General features: G+C 43.2%; 1 protein-coding gene across 6 annotated transcripts in view; it reads left to right on the top strand.

The window, feature by feature from the left end:
* The window catches only part of ST8SIA6 (ST8 alpha-N-acetyl-neuraminide alpha-2,8-sialyltransferase 6), an 83,186-nt gene extending 59,010 nt beyond the window's left edge, over window positions 1-24,176 (top strand). For 2 of the 6 annotated variants that reach the window (XM_059729051.1, XM_019498065.2), the window contains 3 exons: window positions 5,293-5,385; window positions 7,032-7,504; window positions 23,109-24,176. In XM_059729051.1, coding sequence (XP_059585034.1) covers window positions 5,293-5,385; window positions 7,032-7,494 — 556 coding nt within the window. In that variant the 3' untranslated portion in view covers window positions 7,495-7,504; window positions 23,109-24,176. Of the gene's footprint in view, window positions 1-5,292; window positions 5,386-7,031; window positions 7,505-7,607; window positions 10,384-17,608; window positions 17,648-23,108 lie in introns of those variants that run through there. The other 4 variants (XR_002093709.2, XM_019498068.2, XM_019498066.2 and 1 more) reach the window with 4 other exon arrangements.
* The last annotated feature ends 1,621 nt before the right edge of the window (window positions 24,177-25,797 follow it).

Below are 25,797 nucleotides of genomic sequence, written 5' to 3'. Positions count from 1 at the left end.
TCAACCTTCTCTTGCGAAGGCTGAAAAAGTCCAGTTTCTCTAGTCTCTCCTCGTAGGGCTTGGTCTGCAGGCCCTTAACCATACGAGTGGCCCTTCTCTGGACCCTCTCCAGGTTATCTGCATCCTTCTTGAAGTGCGGCGCCCAGAATTGCATGCAGTACTCCAACTGCGGTCTGACCAGCGCCCGCTAGAGGGGAAGTATCGCCTCCCTGGACCTATTCGTCATGCATCTGCTGATGCACGATAAAGTGCCATTGGCTTTTCTGATGGCTTCGTCACACTGACTCATGTTCATCTTGGAGTCCACTAGGACTCCAAGATCCCTTTCTACTTCCGTACCACCCAACAGGTCATTCCCTAGGCTGTAGGTGTGCTGGACATTTTTCCTCCCTAGGTGCAGCACTTTGCATTTCTCCTTGTTGAACTGCATTCTGTTGTTTTCTGCCCACTTGTCCAACCTGTCCAGGTCTGCTTGCAGCTGTTCCCTGCCCTCCGACATGTCCACTTTTCCCCATAGCTTTGTGTCAGCCGCAAACTTGGACAGAGTACATTTCACTCCCTCGTCCAAGTCACTGACGAAGACATTAAAGAGTATCGGTCCAAGGACCAAGCCCTGCAGGACCCCACTGCCCACACCCTTCCAGGTCGAAACCGACCCATTCACCACGACTCTCTGGGTGCGACCCTCCAGCCAATTCACCACCCACCGGACTGTGTAGTCATCCAAGTCACAGCCTCTTAACTTGTTCACCAGTATGGGGTGGGATACCGTATCGAAGGCCTTCCTGAAGTCTAAGTATACGACATCCACCCCTCCTCCTGTGTCCAGGCATTTCGTAGCCTGGTCATAAAAAGAGACTAGATTAGTCAGGCAAGATCTGCCTGTTACAAACCCGTGCCCACAAATATGAGGTGCCCACATATTTACACACCACACAATATCCCCTATTTTGCCTTGCTCCCACCCTTGTGGGCAGAAGGGTCTGGCCCAGCCAGCATGTAGCTTCCAGGTGGGGCTGCTGCTGCCACTGCTGCAGGTGCCCTGGGACCTGCTCAGCTTCCGCAGCATCTTACTCACTCCAGGCAGCAGGTAGAGAAGCAGCGGGGGTGGGGGCAGAGCAGAGCTGCAGCTGGGGCAGGAAGCATGAGGCTGGGACTGGTGGCAGCCCAGAACCCATGCCCAGGGAGCCAGGGGGGGCATGGAGCTTGGGTGGGCAGGGTGTGGGTGTGAGGGATCATGGCGGGATGTGGGGATTCCTCACATCCTCCCCCCCACCAAATAGTGCACAGCCTCTGCCGGCAGCAGCAGGAGCACCAGTAGGTGGGGGTACTTGTGCCCAGTGCAGGGACTGCTGCCTGGCAGTGCATGGCTCTGGCTGGCGGTGAGAACACGGGGGTGAGAAGTGAAACCCAACCAGGCCACCTCTATTGCAGTGGCTCCATGTGACGCACTTGCAACCCTTGGCACTCGTGCAGCACTGGGAAAGTCCAGCATGCTGGAGCTGGCTGCCCCCCTGCTGCTTAGGTCCTGGGACTCCACCAAAAGTGGAGGGGAGCCCCACCCACTGCTTTCCCACAGAGTCCTGGGACCTGCATGGAAGGGGGCAAGGAAGGCAGCCAGCTCTAGCATGTGGGGCTTTCGCAGTGCTGCACAAGTTCAGGGGGCTGCATATGCACCACGTGAAACCCCCGCAATAGAGGCAGACTGGCCAGGCTGCACTCCTCACCCCCACATGCAGCACTGGCCAGAGCTGTGCTCCATCAGACACTAGCACCTGCACCAATACAAATGTTCCAAATACCCCTACCTGCTGGTGTTTCTGTTGCTGTCAGAGGGGGTTGTGCACTATGCATGGGGAGGTGGTGAGGGAGTCCTCAGATCCTGCCACGATCTCTCACACTCCACAAAAGCCACGCACCCACACCATGGTCCCACAACCTCCACATATATACATACCCCCAACATATTCTGTTGCCTTCCCACACCCTACCATACACACACACCCCACTCCCACACTCCACTACACACACGCACGATATACCAGAGTAAGACTTTATTTTTGAGTCATTCTGCAATCACCTCCATATGCAAACACAATCCCCCAAATATACGTTATGCAAACACAAATCACAACAAAAATATTTTTTGTAATAAAATTAGAATATGGTATAGTAGGTGTTTGACTTTTAGTGTATGATTTGTTTTTTTTTTCCAAGATGGAAATTCCCCACCCAAAGGAATATTTTCAGGGGGAAAGTGGAGGTACTTCCAGTGGCAAAGGTCAGGGGTTAGGGGAGGAACTTCTGGTTCCAAGATGATGACTGGAGCGGGGTGGGGGTGGAAGACAACAGTCAAGGGGCGGGACTACCTACACGGCCCTCAACAGTTCACCAAAACTCATTAAGTGGCCCTCCAGCCAAAACAATTGCCTGACCTGAACCTAGCCCCTGTGCTGTCTCAAAGGGAGTTTGAACCTGGGCTTCTCTGAGTTACCAGTACAGTGTTCAAAACACCATGCTGCAGGTTCACTCTCTTCACCAATCCACCATTAGAGGCCGAGCCATAGCCCCTGCATTTAATGTAATCGTTAGGACAAAAAATGGATGGAGGGCAGTGTTGGAAGAAACTCCATCTTACTGGAACTAACACTCCAGGGCCACTTCCCTGCCAGGCCAGCAGCCACCTCATTAAGCCACGCGTTCTCCAGCTTGTGGTCTTCCTCCTGGCCCTGCATATCTGCTGCATTCTTTTTAATTGTTGCCACCCAGGAGGCTAGCTTCAAAAGGGGTGCCAGAGAATGAGCTGGCTAATGGCTGACCTGTGGTGTAGTTATTACAATACTGTGTTGGAAGAAGCCTAGGCTTCTTTGGTGAGTGGAGCCTAGAATCCAGGATCTCTGACTTCCTAGGTGAATGCCTTAGTAAGTCGGGTTGTGGCGGCAAAGCATAGGAAGCCTCTCATCTGTCTCTGTTGCAAGTGAGCACGTGTAGTCTACACATGTAGATGAGTACATACACTAGCAGGTTACATGGCTAGGAACAGAATTATGATCTGGGCAGAATTATGAATGGCATTTTTGGCACCTAAATAACCAAGTAGGGAACAGAATGCTACCCTCGACACCTTTAGAAAACTGACCCTTAAGCCATGAAACACCAAGCAGAGCAATATTTAAATACCTTTTAAATATCTCAGGGCTTTAGTGCCCAACACAAAGTACCTCGTAGCATTCATAGTCAAAACACACTCCTCCTGTCCTGTACTGCTGAGACACAGCTTCTGGCTTCTGTGGAAGAACTGGCAAACTAATCAGATAAAAATGTTATGGTGGGGAACCATTTTTTTTTTTTCTTTGTCAGTTGTGAAAATCAATTTTCCACCCTTTTCTTCATCATCAGTTTTCCATATTGTTAACCATAGGCTTGCTTTTCTATGACTCCAGACTCCTCTGGCCATGCAGATCTCTACTGAATTTCATCACCTTTCTTAGTTTTGACAAGCAATAAATTGCCTCCAAATAAGAAAAAAAAGATTTTCTTAGAGTTTCGAAATTAGAGAGTCAGCCTGGATAAAAGGAATGAATCTACAAATTGAAATGCTAAGGCTAAATGTAGCAGGCTCGTAAAGAGCAAATTTGGTAGACCTAATTCATCCTAGAACCTTTTCCTTTTTTATTGTTTAATAGACTTTAGTTTTTACTAACAAATCCAATGTTTTAGTAGTTAAAAAGCATTTTGTCATTGTTGCCTTTGATACAACCATTGATTTACTATGCCAGCTGAATCATGAGTATTGCTCACACTGGGCACATCTACACATGCAGTTAGCATGGCTGAATACTGTGGCACAGTTTGCACCAAAGTTTATTGCTCCCAGGCACAGTGTTACACATGCATGCAAAACTGCAGCATGTTGAGCTGAAGCGGCATAGCCCCAGCTAGCAGGGGTCCTTAGAGGGGTCAGCGTGCCAGCCTGGAGCTGCTCCACCTCAGCTCAGCGTGCTGCAGAGGGGGCTGGCTGGGGTGTGAGGGTGCTATAGTGCAGGGTTAAGCAGCAGGCAGCCCTACACTGTAGCACCCTTGTGCCCCAGGCAGCCCCTGTCACTGTCTACATGCACATTGTGGTACGCTAAATAATTGCACCATAGGATAGTACTTGTGTTGGGCAGTACTATCCTACAGTCATAGATGGATTACTGCACAGGTCAGTTGGGCCTGGGACCAGGGGCCACTGCCAAACAGGAACCCTAAATGTCTGGAGGGCAGGCACTGTGTGGGGAGGCAGAGGGGGACAGCTTGGTGCAAATGCAACCAGTAGCTGGGCCGGGTCAGTTATGTATAACGCGATGGGGCATGGGGCATGACTGCGCCAGAGACCTGAGAGCAGCCAGAGCCACTGGCAGCAGGGAGCAGAGTCTGGCGTGGTGCGTGGCCAAGACCTGCCAGTGGTGGGGCAGCCCCAGCACAGCCAGGTCCCAACCATGATCCTGCACATTGGCCGGGTGCTGCTGCAGCTGTACTGGGCCGTGGCAGGGTGAGGGGTTGCCCCCAGAGCTTGGTTTGTACCACCTGCACCCAGTGGACAGCAACTCCACACCCCCAGTGCCGCCCGGCCACGGAGCGATGTTGTATGGGGTCCTGCGCAACCAGCCCTGGGCTCTGGCTCCAGCGTGGACCTGCAGGGTGGGGTTGGCCATGGCTCTTACCCCAGGCCCATCCGGCTGCTGCTTCAACTGGAGCTTGCAGGTGCGGGGGAAGGTGTGGGTCGGGGGTGGGGCCCAGGCCCAGGGCCAGGGCCTCAATGAATCTTAATCCACTTCTGCCTACAGTGGAGTTAAACAGTTTATTCCGACTTAGTAGCACCGCACATGTAGGCAGCGATGCTTTACTATGGAGCTAATTAATCAACTGCAGTAAAGTGCACGTGTAGATGCCCCCCACTGTGTTTTATCAGAGAACTTAGATAAGATACAGTACTTTCTCTTGGTATGAAAGAGTGGCAGGACTGTCTAGTAGTTAATGCAGCAAATTGGTAAATGGGTCTTTCTGGGTTATTTCTGGCTTTGTTACTGACTCATTCTCTGATTTGTGAAAATGTGACTTTGTGCCTCAGCCAAAAAGGTTAAATACCAATTTTTCAGAGATGCTAGAAGGTTTACTTATTATTTGTAAAGTGTTTATAGAAATCTATGGGGGATGGTGTGTCACACGATTGTTCAGTAGATGCATTTGTATAACACTTCAGGACATTTACAGTAGTGTTCTATTTAAATAACTGTTTCTAAACCTCAGGTGTAACCTTCCTCCAACCACAGGAAGCATTAGCAAAGATGTTGGCAATAAAACAAATCTTGTGACTGTTAATCCAAGCATCATTGCGCAGAAGTAAGTATTGCTACAATTTCGTTTCTTTGTCATATTGTTTAATTTTTTTGACATTGTTATAAACCTTTTGGAATGTCATCAGAGTTAGCAATGAATTCATACTTTTTTATGATTGATCTTTAAGATCTACTGGTGTAAACAAAATTATTAAGCTAGTCTCCTATTTTTTTGACAGCAGAGAGGCAACAATACAGAGAATAGCAGTGCCTCTATTTGAAACCCACTCACATTTTCCTAGTTATGGGCTATAGCAGCACTCCTCATTACAAGCCCATTCTCTGAAAAAAATCACATTATAGCCATGCTTTTGGAAAGCCTTTCAGCATATGCTGAAATACATCATTGGATTTTAAACACGTGCTTATATTGATCTCTCTCTTTTCATCATTCCTAAAGTTTTTTGTCTTCCCTGACTTGACAAAAAAGTCTGGTAAGGACTTACTAATTAATATAGTACCTCAAATTACATCTTGGGTCATTAGCTGTTGTAACTTGAGCTTATCTACAAAATGGACCTTGAATATATTACTAAGTTTGCTTCCATTTGAAAGTAAGGCAGAAACAGTACAGTAAGCAGAAAACTGATAGAAGGGAGTTTGTCATTGAACCAGGGAGACAGCTGCAGTCTTCAGAATAAATTCTGCTTTGATGTTCATGCAACGCTTATTGACTTAAATGGAGATGTATTGTCACCATATACCAGAATTTGGCCCTTTGACTTCAGCAGGGTTACACAAGGTGCAAGTGAAAGTAAATTTAGCCTAGTGACTTGGCACAAGGATAGAGCTTCATGGCAGCTACTGAAGTTATTTATTGTTACTTACAGGTTTAATCATGATGTCTTAGTATATTTTCCTTGGATCTTGCTTCAGTTAAACCCTCCCTGAAGTTAATAGCAGTTGAGCTTGAATAAGAATTAAATGAAAATGAGTGAGGATTTAGGATTCAGCCATTTGAACAATTTCATTATTAAGAGATAAGAGCCTTTGAAGGAGGAGAGGGCTGAAACTTGGCCTTGATTAATAGGGCTGCATTTGTTTTGTTAGTTCTTTTCAGGATCTCCCTTGAAAGTGCAAAGTCAATGGGAGCTCTAAAACTCTAGCTTGAAAAATCAGACCAGTATTTTTCACAAAGCCCTAATTCTGCAGCATTTCAATGCATACTATTCTGTAACTCCCTAAGATGACTTGGATGCGTGAAGTCAGACACATGCATAAATCTAGTGAGAATTTGTACCTTCGTTTGTAGAGCTACCACTGTAGAGATGTAATGGATACTTTTTATCAAGATGTTTGTTACAATATGCATGTTTTTAAATGTTCTAACTACATCTTTCTTTGCAATTCCTGGGTTTGGCCACTGCTGGAACCAAATCCTGCATTAGTTGGTTATGAGTCTGATCTGCTTTGGCAATCCCTATATTACAGAGTAAATTATTTAGTGAATTTGCTGTTATTGTATATTACATCCAGGCTTTCATAGTAGCATGTGCAAAACTGCCAACATGCATTATGGACATACATTTACTAATAGTGTTCACAAATGATATCCATGAAGATCTGGCTTGTAACATTTTTATATCCATACAACATTCAGCCTTTCTTTCTCTGAAATTGATATATTCACTAAGCATTTCTATTTGACAGATACAAGAAACTGAAAGCAAAGAAGATGACATTTCTGCAGAACATTGCAGTTTATGGAGATGCTTTTCTTTTATTGCCAGCATTTTCCTTCAGAAGCAACACAGCTGCTTCTTTTAAAGTATACCATACTCTTCACGAGTTTGGAGCAAAACAGAGGGCAATATTTTTTCATCCAAGGTACCTGAAAAGCCTTGCCCGGTTCTGGAGAACTAAGGGCGTGAAAGCATATCGATTGTCTTCTGGTTTTATGATCACTAGTGCTGCTGTTGAGCTGTGTGAAAATGTGAAGTTGTATGGCTTCTGGCCTTTCTCAAAAAACATAGAAGAAGTGCCAATCAGCCATCACTATTATGACAACCAGCTGCCTAAACCAGGTTTCCATGCAATGCCTAAAGAATACAACCAAATTCTGAAGCTTCACGGGAAGGGTATTTTGAAGCTGCAGTTTGGTCAGTGTGGATGAGACTAATCAGGTAAGTCACATTCTTCAAACCATAAAGCATTTCAGTTTAAATAAGTGCCAAGCAAAATAGCATGGTCTATTATCTCTCACACATGCACTTTTCTCCCAAACAGTCAATCAGGGGTTGAAAACCTACAGCCTGTTTGCTGGATCCAGCCCACAGAGAGATTTTATCTTGCCCATGAATCAGTGGGAAGAACTGGTGGCAGGGGGAGGCAGTGGCAAGTGGCAACAGGGGAACCAATGGCAGCTGCTGGGGTTGCAAGTGGTGGCCTGCCCTAGGATTGAGCGGCATTAATTCAGCCCTCTGTTGCTAAAAGGTTGCTGACCCCTGATGTACATGAATTAGTAGGAGAAAGAACTTTTAAAAATAAATAAATGCATAGTACAATGAAGTTGAAAAGTTAGTCATACCTGTTCCTTTTCCTCTATGCTGTGGATCTCTAAAAGGTGCTTGTTAAGTATATGCAGGATTGTCAGAGATTATGATAGCCATAACTCTGTCAGTCAAGTTCCATCATCCCAAAGATGTGTTGCTTCCTTATGCTTCTCCACATTTGGTTTGGTGTGGCTTCCCAAAAGGATATATTGTTTTAATTAAAATTGGTTGTTTTACTGAAGATGGTCACACTGTGCATTTGAGAGAGAGAGCCAAATTCTAGCCCTGTATAGTCTTTTACCCAGTGCAAATGTACAAACAAGAGAGTATAGAAGGCCCTAGGACAATTCAGCCAGTTCTGAGCAGGCATATGGCTAGTGAGTGACCCCCCTCAACTTGCCTACTTCAGAGAAGAGGCATGGCTAAAATAATCCATGCTCTAGTAATATTCATTTGTAGAGCAGTCTCTTGACAGCAATAGAGAGACTACCATAATTTACAGCAGCTCTTTGGGATGCACTGACCTGGATGGGAAGTGCATCTCAGAATAACCCAGAATCTGGGAAGCATAAATGTGGCATATGGTGCAAACAAATTGGCCCCTTGAAAGCACGTTAAAGCCACGCCCAAATGGAAGAGCATGCAGAGCTCCAGTCATGCAACAAATTAGCCCTCATCGTATAAGGGCTCAAATGAAGTCACTCTGCTTTGGACGGTCTTCATTAATTTCTGGCTGCTTCGGCTTCAATAGCAGCCTGACCTAAGCTGCTGTCTCTGGATGGGGTGGGGAGTAGGCAGGGAAGGGAGATCATTTTTGCTGTTTTCTCAGCCCCACTGGAATGGGAAGCCCTTCATCTTGTGGGGGTGGGGCTCCAGTCTACCCACCCTGCCACTCCAGTGGGGCTGAGAAAACCCCCAAATGACCTCCCTCCTCTGCCTGCCTGCCAAGGCTGTGCAGAACAGCACCCTTTTGTTTCGACTTCTGTTTAGCCATTTCAAAGGGACAGTGTTTCATTTCATCATTTTGTTTTGTTTTGTTTTGAAGCACTGTTCCGTTTAGTCACAACACATTGAAACAGCTTTGATGCTTCACCCATAGGCTATAATGGGGAATCATGAAAATGCCTAAAACTTTGTCATTTCTTGCCTGATTCAGATAAAAAATGCAAGGATGGTAGCCCCTTCTGAAGACATAAAGCCTGCCAGGTTCCAAGGAGATAGGTGTAGAGGTTTCTGGGAAACTGCACCTCAAACAGTTGAAAGGAAAACTCATATCACTTGCCGGCAGGGGTAGCCTCCTGTCATCCTGCATGCATATATGGGGGCCCACACCCCTGGGAGGGCTGCAGGGCTGTGCCAGACTCCTCCCGGGAGTGTGGGCCCCCAGATCTGCACATGGTATGACAGGAGATTGCTGGTGCTGCCTGAGGCCAGAGGCAGCAGCAATCTTCCCGGCGCTGGGCACAGGGTGCTCGCAGGGTGCTCCCAGTGCCAGTCCCAGGCAGCAGCAGCAGCCTGCTGTCATCTTGCATGCAGATCCAGGGGCCTGCACCCCCTCAGGAGGGCTGCAGGGCTGTGCCAGACTCCTCCTGGGGGACACAGGCCCCCGGATGTGCACACAGGATGACAACAGGCTGCCCCTGATGCCTGGAACCGACGATGAAGCCAAGTAGGCCCAGCTTTGGAACTCGAAACATTTCAAAACTTTCAAAACACTTTGAGTGCCCTCCTTTAGTTTCAAAGCTGTTTTGAAGCCTTTTGTTTTGTTTCAATTTCACTCTGAAATGAAACACCTGGTGAAATTTTGCATAGCCCTACTTCCCGCTCCGCCTCCTCCAGGGACAGCAACAGGAAATAAGAGACAGAGAGGAGGAGCCAGGGGAAGACACAGCCTCTCTGCCTAGATTGATTCTAAATTGGAGCCAATCCTCCACTATCCTGATCCAACAGCTAATGTCTGTTGGGTCAAGAAGATCGGTCTAACTCAGGGGCAGGCAAAATACGGCCTGCGAGCTGCTTCTGGCACTCCAGGTACTTTCATCCAGCCCATGGGCACCCACGAATTAATTGTACCCCACCCAGCCTTCCTCCCCATGAGGGTGGGAGTGAGGTGCCCACATATATACACACTATCCAACATGCCCTATTGAACCTCGCTCCCACCATGGGCAATAGGGCCTGTCCCAGCCAGCACACAGCCTCCAGGTGGGCTGCTGCTGCCACAGCTGCAGCTGCCAGGGTACCTGCTTGGCTTCCCTGGCATCCCACTTGCTCTGGGCAGCAGGTAGGGAAGTGGCAGGAGTGGAGGCAGGGCAGAGCTGCAGTTGGGCAAGGGGAGGGAGTGTGAGGCTGGGGCTGGTGGCAGTGCAGAGCCTGCACCCAGAGGGGCTGTGGGAGCACAGAGCTTGGGTGGACAGGGTGTGGATATGAAGGATCATAGTGGGATGTGGGGACCTCCCCCACATACTTCCCCCCAAATGGTGCACAGCCCCTGCAGGCAGCAGCAGGAGCACTAGCAGGCAGGGGTGCTCAGGGCACTTGTGTCTGGCACAGGCACTGCTCTGGCCGGTGCTGTACATGGGGCTGAGGAGCAAAGCGCAGCCGGGCTGCCTCTATTGTGGGGGCTCCATGCAGCACACCTGAAAACCTCGGCACTTGTGGGGCAATGGGAGAGCCCAACATGCTGGAGCTGGCTGCCTTCCCCAGCCAGGGACTCTGTCACAAGTGGAGGGGAGCCTGGCCTGCTGCTTCCCCACAGAGTCCGGGGACCTGCATGGCAGGGGGCGGGGAAGATAACTGGCTCCAGCATCTGGGGCTTTTCCGGTTCTGTGTAAGTGCTGGGGGCTGCACATGCGCCGTGTGGGGCCCCCACAATAGAGGCAGCCTGGCCCCGCTCTGCTTCTCATCCCTATGTGCAACACTGGCCAGAGCTGCATGCCATTGGGCAGCAGCACCTGTTCCCAGCACAGGTGCCCTGAGCACCCCTACCTGCTGCTGCTTCTGCTGCAGCCAGAGGAGGCTGTGTGCTATGCAGTGGGGATGGTGAGAGGGTCCCCACATCCCGCCACAATCCCTCACACTCCACAAAAGCCACATACACACACCCTGCCCCCACAACCTCCCCACATATACACACACCCCGAACACCCTATTGCCCCACCATACACACAAACACAAAATATACAGGAGTAAGACTTTATTTTTTACTTATTATGCACTCACCTGTATATACATTACACAAACACAAATCATGACAAAAATATTTTTTTTAATAAATTAAATTGTTATGGTAGGTGTTTGACTTTTAGTATATGATTTGGGGGGGGAAGGGGAGGTTTCTGGTTCCCCCCAAGTGTTGGGGGGGCAACCCTCCCCTCCTAAAAGGAATATTTCTGTGGGGCAAGTGGAGGGACTTCCAGTGGCAAAGGTCAAGGATTAGGGAAGGAACTTCTAGTCCTGAGATGGTGACTGGGTAGGTGGCAACTGTCAAGGGGCAGGACTACCTACACGGCCCTCAACAGCTTACCAAAACTCATTAAGCAGCCCTCCAGCGAAAATAATTACCCGTCCTGGTCTAACTCAAGGCGCTTTTCTATGAATCGCCATGACGTAGGCCTGGGAGCTGCCCATAAAGTAACCTCTGCCCCGGTTCTCCTGTGATGCATTTATCTAAAAGCCTCAGCATAAAATCTGGCCCAGTCCTTGAGCCAATTTCCTGAATGCAAGCTACGGATGCCTATGAAAAGATGATGTTTAATTCCAAGATTCATCTGATCTGTTGTCCAAACAGGACCTACCTACATGGATGTAGATTTATTTTTCAACTAAATCAAAATCCCCAGCTCAGGGTATCTTAATCAGGTTCATTTTCCACAGAAATAGAATTTTTAGGAAATGATACATTAAATGAATTATAATAATAAGACCCTGTATAATAAAATACAGTATTTTAATTAGACTGATAGAATATACTAGTATATCTTTCAAGTTGTATAAAGAAAAACTGCTGTAGACTCAGCCCAGCAATCTAGGTACAGAAGATAATAAGCAACTTTTCTTCTGCTTAGACTGTGAAATGCATTTCAAAATAGTTTTTGATGCTATTTAGAAAACATGCTTTCAAATATATATTTCCCAGTTTATTCCTAAATTGCTACTTTTAAACTTTCAGGCTGCTAGGCCAAACCAGACTTGCAAATGTTCTTCTGCTTCAGCTTTCTCAGTGTTCAAAAGAATAAAACAAAATGAGAATCACTTCTTATACATAACTTTATGTAATATAATTCTAGACTGAGGAGGAGTATACACGTGAGCATGTACACTTATCTATTGCTGGGCTCTCCTTTTTTACTGTAAAAATTACAGTGTATAGGAAATGTTTAGAAATGTATAATGGATTTCTTAACATGCATAGTAGCTAAGCCATTTACATCCTGCAGTTTCCACTGTGCTTACTCTTCATGTAATATTAATCACTGTAACTGTACCATATAATTTTAATTATAGTAACTACACCAGCTAAGAATGTAAACAGGCAGCCACTTATAAATTTTTCATCCAGACTAGAACACACAGTAGCCACAAAAATGCTTAAGCATATGTATGGGTTAATTAAATGCAATCTGTATTCGGCAGTTTGAAATCTGCTTCTGCGGCCAAATTTGCAGAATAAGCTGCAAACACTAATCGTAAGGATAAATGGCAGTGCCCGAGGATTGAATATTTTTAGTTAATGATCTATATATTTTTAAAAAATACAAAACCCTAACCTTCAAAGGCAAAGGAATGAAATACTTTTATTAAAATTCATTCTGCTTACAATACTGTAAACTATTAGAGATGTATGAAAGCTTTAAATGGATGTTTTAATTGGAAATGGCCTTTTTAAAGATTAAATATTTTCACTTTCCTACTTTCTGGTAAACATAAGGATTGGGTCTATGCGACTCTCCTGAATGCATGGGCAGTGGGAAGAGGTGGGGAGGGAGGTTCCTTATACTGTCTTCCCACACTGAGCATACGTAGAAGCATCAGAAATAACCCTGCCCTCAATGTGCACTCTGTGGACCAACATCTCTGCTAATGGGAGATAAGAACTGCTTTGCTGACTTGTATGGACTCTGACAATCGTATCCCATTCCCTTTTAGCAGGGGTTGGATCCCTGGAGGGAGATGGTAACCAATACCTCATGAAGGCTATGACTGCCACAGCAGTCCTGAGGTTTTGGAAGCCACAAATTTGAAGGAACTCTGACTCTTAGAATAAACTCAGCCAGAAGGGAGAATGCATAGAATTATGGAAGATGTAGTTCAGCCAGGGAGGTTTGTTTATATGAAAAAAATGGGGATATTAGGTCTCTAAACTATAATTCCCAGGAGGCAGTGCTCTTGGGTAGGGAAATATACATGCTCAAGTTGTTGTTTAGCTTTTGTGAACATGCAGCAAACATGCCAGATAAGCTTCCTGTGAGTATTGATTTTATTTTCCCTACCCTTCTATCATGATATTTACTAAAAATAACAGTGACAGAACTAGAGCATTACTGATGAATTCACCTAGGCAGAGATGGCTCATAAGCTCCACCCTAACTAGCTGGGGTTTTGAACTGGCTCTTTGAAGAGAAGGAATTACTAGCTGGAATACTGAGTTCTTGTCAGAAAAACCTTAGCAATAACCTAAATTAGGAGGACACCTTACCCTAAGTTTAACATCTGCATTGTCATTTAATTCACTCAGGAAAAGTTTAAAATCATCCTACATACAATAGGCAAATCTTCAAGTAGTGTATTTGGGCATGGAACCACTGACTCCAATAGAAATACACCATCTTCCAGCAATTCAAAGGATCATAGGAAAGTAGAGGGGAAGGGACCTCACGAGGTTATCTAATCCAGCTCTGCTCAAGGCAAGAGCATCCTTGACCAAGCCATCCAAGCCAAGCATTTGTCTAACATGCTCTTGAAACTTGCCAGGGATGGAGCTTCCACAACTTCTACCAATACTTGACCACTGCCATAGTCAGAAAGTTCCTCTTAATTTCCAACCTAAATTTCCTCTTCTGCAGCTTAAGACCATTTCTCCTAATTCTGCCTCCTATGGCCACAGGCATAAGACCTCTCTATAATCACCCTTCAGGTATTTGAAGACTATTAGCAAATCCCCTCTCACGCTTCTCTTCTCCAAACTAAATAACCCAAGTTCTTTCAACCTTTCCTCATAAGTTATGCTTTCCTGGCCTCTATTTTTTTCTGCTGGAACTTTTCATATTTTTTTCATATCCTTTTTTAAGTGCGTGTCCCAGAGCTGGACACACTACTCCAGGTGAGTGCTAAATAAAGCAGAAGAATAACTTCTTTTGACTTGCAGGTGACATTCCTTTTAATACAACCCAGGATGCTATTGACTTTTTTTTGGCACACATTCAGCTTATGGTCCACTATAACCTCCAGGTCCTTCTGAGTGGGCATTAATGTATATGTACACACATACACTCTCTCTGTATGCATATATACTGTATAGATAAGAGAGACAGAGAAAGAGAGAAAGTAGTGTAGCTGAGAATAGTAGGGGTGCTAGCAGGGCATCAAACCTGAGCACAGACTGGGTTGGAGAAGCAGGGGAGAGGGGCACGAAAATAGCAGCTGCTGCTGCCAATCTGACCACTTTGCTGTGCCAGTGCCACCCAGAGTGCAAAGTTGCTCAGGTTCACTTCAGATAAGGAAAAAGGAAAGAGATAGTGTCCAGCAGCCTCCTGGAACTGAATGAAAACAATGGTATAAATTATTTTGTATCTTATTATGACATAATCTTTGGTATGGTTGCGCGCTTGAACAGAATCTTGTTTGCTTATTAGTTTAACACCGTAAGCCTGAAGGGCATATTATTGGCTTCAAATAAATATAAGCTCAAGGGGAATCATGGCCCATTTTCATATTTAAAAATATCGTGAGGAAGAATCTGTTTAAAGAAAAATTGTGAAATTATAAATTAATGAGACTGGCAAAAACCCTATTGGCCAGAAGCCTAGTTCCACTGGAAATACTGTCTGCCTGCTGGAAAGAGACAGCAGGGAGGCTGCAGGCAGGCTGGAGTGACAGCTGGCACAGCAGCTTTAAGCTGCAGCTCAGAGGGGTGAGTTGACAGAGGCTAAGAAGGACTGAGCCACTGCAGAGTTAGAAGGGAAGACAAATAGCCAAACAGAGCAGCACAACTGGGCTGCCAATCAGAGGCGGGGCAGGGGAAGGAGGAAGAGTTGATCAGAACAACAGAACCTAGTGCCAGTCAAAGAGGCAGACTGTGGGCATAGGGGATGCAAGTATAGCCTGTGTGGAAATAGGCTGGGCCAGCTGGAAGTTTAGTGCAGAATATGCCTTTGGCTGAGCCTCAGTTTGGTATTCAGGTCTGTGGGGATTGTATACAGAAGAAAACGGGCCTGTGCTTTTCAACTCCTGTTAGATGGTTCAAAGGCAGCTATTTTTGACAGAAAGACAAAAAGCAGTATAATTTTCCAGACAAGCCTGAAAAAACTGTGTAGCAACTTCTCTAGGGGCTTTCAATGTTAACAGCTATTGCTGTTGCAATGTATGGTTTGATCTGACTTGAAGGAGCATAAGATTTGCAGTCTTATCTGTTGTAACCTAGGGTGCTAAAAGTTACATATCTAACCCAAAAGTAGGTGCTTGCAAACATGGCAAGATTTTCAGAAGTGTGTGACTCCTTTTCCCTCTCTATTGGTGGGTCCATGCCAGAGAACATGAAACTACACCAAACAACAGCTAATACAGTTGCTGCGTTAGCTCATAATGAAAGCTGCCAGCAACTGGGGCTCTGTTGCTTATACTGGTGGTGTACAGACATAGGATTTGTAGTCTCCTAGGACTCCCATGCTCTAGGACAAGCTTGCTCAAGCTGCAGAAGGTATGGAGTACAGACTTATCCATAATGAGACCACAGCCTAAAAATTGGAACAACCCTGGGCTCCCATCATTCAGGCCCATATAGGTTCTTTACTTCTTATGGACCTGGATTAAAATAAACAGATGTGAACAATTTTGACAGAACTGCCTCCTTGATATGGGTCTCCAACTAACATAGCAATTCAACTTTGGGCTCGTGAGCAATCCTGTTGAACTGAATGGAACTAGATCCAGGCTCTAAGATAAAACATGCACAAGTGTTATCCTAGCTCAGCAATATACTGGAGATAACAAACCACAGGGAGAGAAGTGGCTTTTATCTAGTTAGGAAGCCTCCCAGTATTTCAGATTTGTAAGCTGAAACAAAATTGTATTTACGGTGGATTTTCTTGTAACCAAGATTGGCACAAAGATGGAACAAACCTGCAGGAGGGATGAAAAACTTGCTAAACATTAAATTCCTCTTGGAGAAACATGTTAAAATATTTGATATAGGAACACACTTATTTTTGAGTATCAGTGGATGTATACCATCCAAATATTGATCAGGCTGATGCTGCTTAATTCATATCTGATTTGTAATCTCTGAGTGAGATGGCAAGCTGTAGTTTAGGCAGTCCTGTCAGACATACCAATTAGAAGACATTCTAGTAAGTGTCTTACCCTAAAAGAAGTAGATGTTTGAATTACATAACTCATTATCAGTCCATTTCACTGCTAAGAAGTCTGTGAGCCTATGATACTATGTAACAAATGTGTGGGAGAGAGTTCATTCTGAAATACAGCTGAACACATTTGTGAGAAGCAGAACACATAAATGCAGGTTAAATTATTATACCTAAAAATGGCTTATTCTAAATACATATGGTGTTTGATTATCATACACAAGAATCAGTGGTAACACATTTTATTGTTTTAATTTCAGGGAGATGATTCCTAAGGAGAGAATTTGTGTATATCTCAGCAGTTTGATGTTGGATTTGATCTGGTGTTGTTTTGTGAGCCTTAAACTGCACTAGAATAAGTCAGAAATATTTTACATTTAAGGGGAAAGGAAATGATTTCTGACATAACGATTGTTACCTTTTTCAATTTTCAGTCACATTTTATGTAGATAAAATTATTTGAGAACATTTTCAAAACCCTTGATTATTGGTTCAAGTTAAAGCACAATCTCAGAGTGACAGTAGTATGTGACAGTCATACTGTTTTGTTTGTTAATTTGTTATAATACTGAGATATTTTGACATAAAGATTGCTATTTTTGTTAACTTCACATAACATTGAAAAAAATGTTGGATTTAGTTGCATGTGCTGTCCTCAACAATGAACTTTTTCTAAGGGTTTGACCTTGCAAACACTTAGCACTTATCTACATGAGGAAACAGCACTTATGTAGCACAGTAAGGAAGTGAGGTAGTTTTACTAGTTTCATAGTTGTACTGGAACAAGTGTGTTAATTTTGAATTTGTTTGATTTCTACACTGTGGGTAGTCCCAAGGATTTAAACTGCTCAGCTGCATAAGGTTAAATGTGTACATACGTGTTTGCAAAATCAAAGATCAGAGATTTTTTTTTAAACATTATTTGTTTGTTCAGGGTCCAGTTCAACTCCTTGTGAGGACAATGGGTTAGTTTCCATGCTATATCTCCCAGCATCCTGTCACGGTAAAGCTTTGTGGCCATTCTTTGTTCGCCCATGTTCCTCCTTGGCCCCGATCTGTATCTCTAACTGTAGATGACACTGACTTGACACACCCAAAAACCCCCCAAAAAACAATTGCACACTCTCACTTATCTCTACATTTATTTTTTCAGGTGACTGATGTCCAGTTATCTGGCCTAAAACATAATACGGTAGGATATCTGGGGGATTCTACTAGTATCACCACAAAAGCTCCTCCTGTGTCTGGCTCCATCCCCTGGTCCATGCACTGCAGTGGAGAGGGGTGTGGATAGTTACTTAGCTCATCCCATGAAGATCCTTTGCTGAAGGAATTCTTTCCTTGTGGCCATTACACAGTTCAATCTGCTAATAAATTAAAAAGTAGAAGCCAGAAAAGGGGTAACAAAGCCTGTTGACATTAACGGGAGTTGGGCTGGGCCCTTGTTTCTACATGTTTGATTTACAGGAAGGCTGTATATTCACAAGTTTTAGTATAGAAAAGAGAAATGTAATAAACAGTTTCTGTTACCAGCAGTCTCAGTGACCCCTTGGGGAGTATTTAATGATAAATCAAAGAGATATTTTTTCCCTTATTTTGTTAACGTAGGTCAACACTGGGTGTTTTGTTTACTCAAAATCATTTCCACCATGTAACGCTAATTCTACGCTATACATTAGACTAAAGAACAATAGCTATTCCATTCACTGAGCACAGCTGATAACAGAGTATTGGGAAAAGACTATTTAAATGCATTGAACATAAAAATGCTCTTTTGAAACATCTTTTTTAAAGCATATGTCCACACTGTTCAGATATTTTTCATTCTGCTCATAGGAGCAATTTTAATTATAATAAAATATTTCTCCTTCGAATATTCATTAATCATTGTGGTTCTAGTCCTGCCGGTCAAGCCACATTCAGAACTATTATTAATCTCAGTGGGGATGACAGAAGGATCAGGTTCAATAAAAATGCAAGCCTCATCCTTTCTGTCCATGAGAATCCTGGCTGTTTCTCAGCAGAATGGTCAATTTGTTGCAAAATTCTATTAAAAAAAGATTCCTTTAGGGCCCCCTAATCTGCCACCCACAAATATGTGAATGGCCTATAAGTTTCAATGAGTCTAGTGAAACAGAATTGTGTGATTCCCATGTTTATTACAAGTCTATATCCAAAAGCAGTGAAGCCAGGTGTGAAACAGAGCACTTAACCTTCTTGTAGCCCATAACACTGGATTCTAGATTCTCATGAACAGCGCGCGCGCGCGCGCGCGCGCACACACACACACACACACACACACACACACACACACACACACACACACACCCCCCCCTGTTTTTAGTCAGGATCCTCAGCTTATGCCAGCTTTAACCTAGTGAAATGCATAGGGGTGATCCTGGATAAGAGTAGGTCATGTAACGCATCGCTTTGACCGCACCTTCCACACAGACCCCACATCTGTTGTCTTTCTGAACCACAACACATTCCTTCAGAGTGCTTTTGAGTGGGAAGGGCCCTAGTGAACATGTTTCTATCTTTTCCATATCCCCACTCCGACATGTAAAACTCCTTTTATGCTGCCTTTCCTGCTTGACTGCATCTGTTAGAGCTGAGCCTGGGAGAGATGTTTACAAAACCCATAATTCACTCTCGGTCTGCATAAATAGTAATGGAAATAAAGATGAATGCATCGTATGAACAGCTCCCTCAGACAGATCTACAGGGTAAGCCTGTCAGCCAGGAAAACCCACTGCACAATCTGTCATCCTCTTAATTTTTTTCCTCCAGCTGTCTGACTTCTAGTTAGCTAATATAAGTGTTAGGACATCTAGGGATCTCCACTGAACATAATCAGAATCACTCCTATAGTGTTGTCCTTTGCACCCTTATCACTAACACCTGTGCACAGTGAAGAGTATGCTGAGATGCTGGGGGAATCTGGTTTATCTTAAACCAGCAAATGGTCTGGCTACAGACACTGCATAAACCAGTTTGACCCAAATCAGTTAAAACTGATATAACATTCAACCAGGTTTATCTCAAACCGGTTTCAACCATTTTCAAACTGGTTTATGTGCACTAAACATCTGTTCTGTTACAAGTTTAAACTAGTTTCTGGTCACTTAAACCAGTTTATGTGTAATATCTGTCCCTAGCCATGAAGAGTATACAATTGGATTGTCCCAAATTGGTCTCAAAAACTACAAATCTCTAATTCTCAATAGTATAAATATGTAGCCTAGGTCTTACTTTAATGACCTATTTTAATTTTTTTTAATATGCTCAGCCCCAAAGTTAATGTGTGAATTGATTTTATTTGTATTAGCTTCTAATTTATAGTAAGACAGGTCATGTGCTAACTTTACTTTGGCCTTTTGCAACATACTTTGTGGCTGTTTCTTCACATTAACTGGTATACATTTTGTAGAAACTACTATTCAGGTTTATATGTAATTAAGTCCAGTTAGCTGACTCAGACTTAAAAATTGCAGTCACTGTAGTGAATAACTGAGCAAAATATTGTTTCATCACCACTTGGTTAGTAGTGAATAAATAAATTTTGCATTTGGGCTGTGAAATGTTTATAACATTTACACAAGTCTAAGCTAAAAGCAGTTTTGATTAAATACTCTGAAATGGAGGTTAAAAATTGCCTTGCACTTATTGTTACATAATATTTGCAGCAATCATTTTTATGCGTGTTGGTTTTCAAGTGCTATAGTATGCTAAGGGAGAAAGCGGAGTTTATGGTGATGGCAAGACTCCGTGGTTATAAGGAGTCTTCCAGAAGAAGTTATCAGGGGCCACATCTACACAAGATGCTAACTGCACAGTGTTCTTGGGCTACTGCACAGTCAGTATCACAAAAAAGCCATTCATTGGTGCTACTGCACAGTAATGTGGGTTACTGCACAGTCATTTAGTACTTGTTTATGCAAGTATTAAGTGACTGCACAGTAACGACTGTGCAGTCAGCATCTCATGTAGATGCAGCCAGTGAGCCTGCAGATGACTGAGAAGGCTGCAGTATGCGCTTCGATTGTGGTAAAAGTTCTGGGAGGAAGAACTTGATCCTGGTGATGTCAGGTTACAGCTCTTTCCCTTTGTCTCTCTTGTCTGCCTCCATAGTGAGGTAATTTTGCTCAAAATAATTGATGCATCATTTATCATTAGGGACAATTCAGTGCTTGTGTGTCCCAGGTATTGAGGTCAACATTGTATTTCTTCAGCTTGGCCTTCTGATTGGCCTTCTTGAGTCTCTTCTTTTGCCCACCTCTGGAATGGTGACCATTGCGAGTTGAGAACCTATTGCCAGGTACCATTACGACACATCTCATCCAATGGAGCTGGTAGATCCTAAACCTGGCTTCGGTGCTGGTGGTGTGGGCGTGAGTCAGAATGCCAGCATTCATTCTTCTGTCCTTCCAGTTGAGATGGAGGTGTAACAAGAGACCCAAATCCTGTTACTTGGGTATAATGGAAAAGGAGGAGAGGGGATTACAAGGGGGAGGCAGGAGGCTCCTGTCCCTTTAAGAGGACATAGCAAGCTAAACTGACTGTGTGGAGCCACAGCTGCAAGAGTGCAGGCTGGCCCTTAATTAACAGGGAACACCCCCCTGCAGATCAGTAGTGTTGAGATCATCAGGGAGGTCAGAGTTTCTCACTGAAGCACTGCTGGAGATGATTGCTTTTAGCAGGCTCTTTAAAGCACTCAATATTGAACCTCTTCTTTGATTGCTTCTTTTGTTTACATCATTTTGGGGTGATACAAATGAACACGGTGGAACATATCAAATGATGATCCATCCAGCAGTCATCTGCACTGGTCATAGCTCTGGTGATATGGATGTCATGACAGTGCGTGCCCAAGACAGTGACACAGACCATCAGGCACCAATGTTTTGAGCAGGGCTGCATCTATGATATCTTTCATTTGTCACTTTTTGGCAGAGTAAGCATATTAGATTTCTAAAAATAAAAACATTATTAGGAGCATGCTAACAATCCCAAAGTGCACCTCGGAGGCCGAGGCTGACAATGCCCTTGCTAATGACTGACTTGCAGTATTGTTAGTTTAAACCCTTCTTGTCTGCTTTTGTCTCTTTGTTTTTCTGCATTTAATGGTTTGTTTCCCAGTAGGACTCAAATGCTGAAAGAAGCTTATCAGTTTCAACTTCCACTCAGTATTTAACTATTATACATTTCAGTTGAGTATCCATCAGTTATTTTGTATGATTGTCAAACCAGTATCAGAACAGATCTGATATTGCTTGGTTATAAACTTGGAGAGGTCACCATTATGCCAACCTAGGCATCTTGTTTAGCAAACTGTCCACCATCAGTAGGTCCAGAAATGACAACTATAAATAGAAACATTGTTTTTAAGTATGTCACAGTTTGGCAGCAGTACATTGTTTCAGGCAGGATAGAATATGCAACTACAAAATGGCTTATTCAGTAGGCCTCTTCAACCCCAAGGTCTCAAACCAGATCCATAAATAAGCATCCCCAAAATGTTCAGAGGATTTAATCATATTTCTCCAAGCTAAGTATTACCCAACACCCTTATCTCCTTTTGTTTATACAATAAGCTTGAAATAATTATATGATTCAGTCACATTGAAATTCTATAGCCTGGTACAAAAGTCTCACTAGGTGCTCTAGCAGTCCCATCTTCTGGTCCTAAAAATGTTTTAATCTGTTAAGGGAAAAGGCCTATGCACCTATTTAAGGATGTGTAAACATGCCTGGTATTACTGTCATTTAGGTCTTGTCCCTCTGCTGAACTCCCTGTAAGGAGCATTCTAGCAGGGTCTGGTCTTCTGTAGCACTTAATGTTTGTACAACTCTTTAAAAGCAGTTATTGACTTGATGATCTCTCACTGCTCTATCACTAATATTAACATGAAACCCATGAGTGCAGTTGTAAACATGAGCTCAATGGGGCTTTACTTGAATATGGTTACCCTCATGCGTAAGTGTCTGCAGGACCCAGCCTGTGGCATATTCTATGTGTGTATCCATCCTTCCAAATCAACTTCCTTTGGTTTTCAGGACTCTGATTGCTGGCATATGTTTGCTTCACATCATTATATTCTTCTGCAGTAGTCTCTTTAGGTCTGAAGTTGACAGCTCTTAGCTTGAGGAGTTCATGGTCAGGTAATACTTGAATTTACAATGCTTCAGCTGTAGATTGAGGACAGTCTCTTTCATTTTCAGGTCTCCTGTCAAGGAAGGTTCTTACTGTACTGAGTGATCTCCTTTTATGAAGTCATTATTTGCTACTAGAAATGACACCGCTCATAGCTATTTCCTATTCTAAGATGCTACCATGTGACATGTGTTGGCAAACACCGGCTATAAAGATTAATACAGCACAACTCTATTTCTTTGGCTTAAATGTTAGAGCTTCTTTTTTGTAGTCTGATGGTTCAATTAAGTCCCAATAGGAACAGATTCCTCACTCTGGTGTCAAGTAATAGGTAACTCATTCTTCCACCATGGAAATGTTATGCAGCTTTGGCAGTGTGATGGCAGATATGCTGAGTATGCTTTATGTTGGAGGAAGGTAATGGTGTTTTTCTGCAGTGAGAGAGAGAATTATTTTTGAAGTGATGAAAGTGTTTAATAATCTAACTATTATTTCATAGAATCCTGAAGAAAAGACATAGGAATGAGTAGTACTGATGACTATGGAAGGATATTCTCCTTAAATACAAGATTGCTGGCTTTTTATCCTTTTTCTTCAGTTCAGTGCCTGACAGGGACAGATTCCTCACAGCAAGGCTGTAAGGAAGCAGCCTGCCAGGCTTCTCAGCTCTTTCACTAAAGTATGGGTGAGTTCCTTAAAAATACCCCCTGTCTTTCCTTAAAGCACTTTTTAAACTGAATCATTTAGGTGCAGGGACAGAAGTGAACCTGGGGGAGATCAAGTTGCAGGATCTGTTCTTTTGAAAGCCAGCTAACTGATTGTACATTTCAGGTAGCTAGGCATATTGGTGATATTAATTATGCCCTCAGACAGTTGCAAAAAAGACAGATGCCAATCACCTCAACTGGGGCAGGTCAAGGAGTTAGCAGGATTTTATGGACCATTTCTATTTTCATGTTAGTTTATTTGATGGACTGATTCAAGTCAAGTGCAGTAAATAAAATAGGGAGATTCTAGAAATGAGTATTATTTAAATTCATTTTTATTCTGTTTCTTTTGTAGGTGAATATCATAGCAGTTATGACACATCTTTGAGCTGTTATAACTGCATTCCATGAACGTAACACCAAATAATGCTGATAGTGTAAGCTCTGCAAATGTTATTGTAAAAAAGTCTCTTTAAAAAAAAATCTACCATCACTAAATCTGTTTATGCTTTCAGATATAAACTTGATATTGTCTGCTCCCACCTGTGTTTAGGATGTGCACAGTAAACTGTATAAACGTCTCTTTGCAGGATTTAGGAGGCATGCAATGCCACTGTATTTTTATTGCAATGCACTTTCTGTGTGTTTATTGCAGAAAACCCAGATGAAGGTGTATTATTGAGATATTGATTAGCTTATTTAATTTATACTTTGTTTTATGTTTAAGTGCCTACTGATTTAATGTTAAAGGATGCATGGTTTCACTGTTCTGATGCATACTTAGGACACTGCACCTGTTACATGTTCTGTAATGGAATATTTTTGCAAACTCGTTTGGAAATAAAAACTTATTAAACTGAGTGGTTTTTCTTATATTTAAGGCTTGGCTATTAAAAATATACTTTATGACAAGAAGTTTTGTGGTGCAGTAAGTTAATACGGCATTACGCTTTCATCTTCACAATAGGGTTGTTAACCAGTTGTACATTTAGGGACCATGTATAAAATTTGGCTCTGCTTGAAGATAAGATGTTATGACCCACCCTTAATAGCAATTTCAGACCACATACAATATTTTCTGCTACTTACTGCTTTCAGGTTTTTTAATAAAAACACAATCCTAAGTCATTATAGTGGCTTAATTAAAGAAAAAACATTTGAAACGGTTAAACTGCTACTGGTTCTCTTTTTAAAAATAAGGGAAAGGTTAAATACTTTCAGAACAATGATTACTTGAATATATGACGAGCATCTCATTTGAAGGTTTTCAATAGGAAGTAGAAAAATAGCATGGATTTTTAATAGAGTTGTTTATAATTGTATGGGAAGGTAATATATTAGTATAGTGTGCTCTGCGTATATGTAGGGTACAGTAACTCTAAGCTCACACAACCTTTAATAACTTCCAGTGGATGTATTCTGGAGGGGGGACTTGCCCTAAATTGATTTGCTTCTCACTCAAAAGGAATAGAAGGTAATTTAGCTTCTTTGCTACTTACTGTGAGCACTCTCCAAATAGAAGCTATCTTGTCAAATACATGCATGTGGTAGCTTTTTGATGTGGACTGTTTATCCTGTGGGGCCCTCTAGGGACTGAACTGCCATTGCCAAAAGACATTTCAGTCAGACCAGAGAACTGGGGGAAGAGAATTGTATTTGGCCATAGAATCCACCAAATAATATCCTAGGGGGGGGCTGTGCTTTTCTGCATTATATCAGTCTGAGAGGTGATCAAGAACAAATAATTTCTTTTGTTCATTAGGCAAACAGCTGAAGTTGCACACATGAGAAGTAGAGGTAGTCTAACGGGTCCCAATAAGCAGTGGTATTGCTAAACCAAATGCGCACTCCACCATCAGAGAAGCACTTTAGAATGAGCATAGCTAGCTCAGATGTTTATCTGATGAGATGCCATTTGACTAGAGATATCGCATACTAATTTGGAAATAAGAGCAGCATGGGGTATGTTATTAGCTATGCTGTTGTCAAATCATTGCCAAATATTCCAAAGTGAAAATGTCAGTTTCTCAGCTGCAGTGACCTTCCAGCGTAGTTTCAAGCTCAGTGCTGCTTGCTAATTCAGACCTTTTCCTGCAAATACTTCCATACTGGGAATGAAATTTGATGGATTGTTAATCCAGATCCTGGGGGTTAGGAGATATCTGTAGTGTCCTCAGAGGAAATTTAGGGTCTGTCAATAAGTTTCCCCACAGACTTGGCTATACCCTCAGCATCTCAGTTCATAAACAAAAGTTTCTGCCTCATCTCTGTGAAATTGAGCTTGGCCATATAAACAAGCTCAATTTTGTTTTGCTCTTTTGTTTAGTCTGCACTGAAAAGAATGAAATAAGAGAATAAGGTCCCACATGCCCTACAAAAATTACTGAACTGAGCCACCTGGTTACTGGATGTATTGCTCTATCACAATTAAAACCCAGTTTGAGTATGGACATGGGACTGAAACACGCTGAAACCTTATTA

The sequence above is a fragment of the Alligator mississippiensis genome, chromosome 5 (assembly GCF_030867095.1).
Source record: "Alligator mississippiensis isolate rAllMis1 chromosome 5, rAllMis1, whole genome shotgun sequence".
NCBI classification, from domain to species: domain Eukaryota; kingdom Metazoa; phylum Chordata; order Crocodylia; family Alligatoridae; genus Alligator; species Alligator mississippiensis.
Note: the sequence above shows the minus strand (reverse complement) of the source record. Positions and strands in the feature narration are given on the sequence as shown.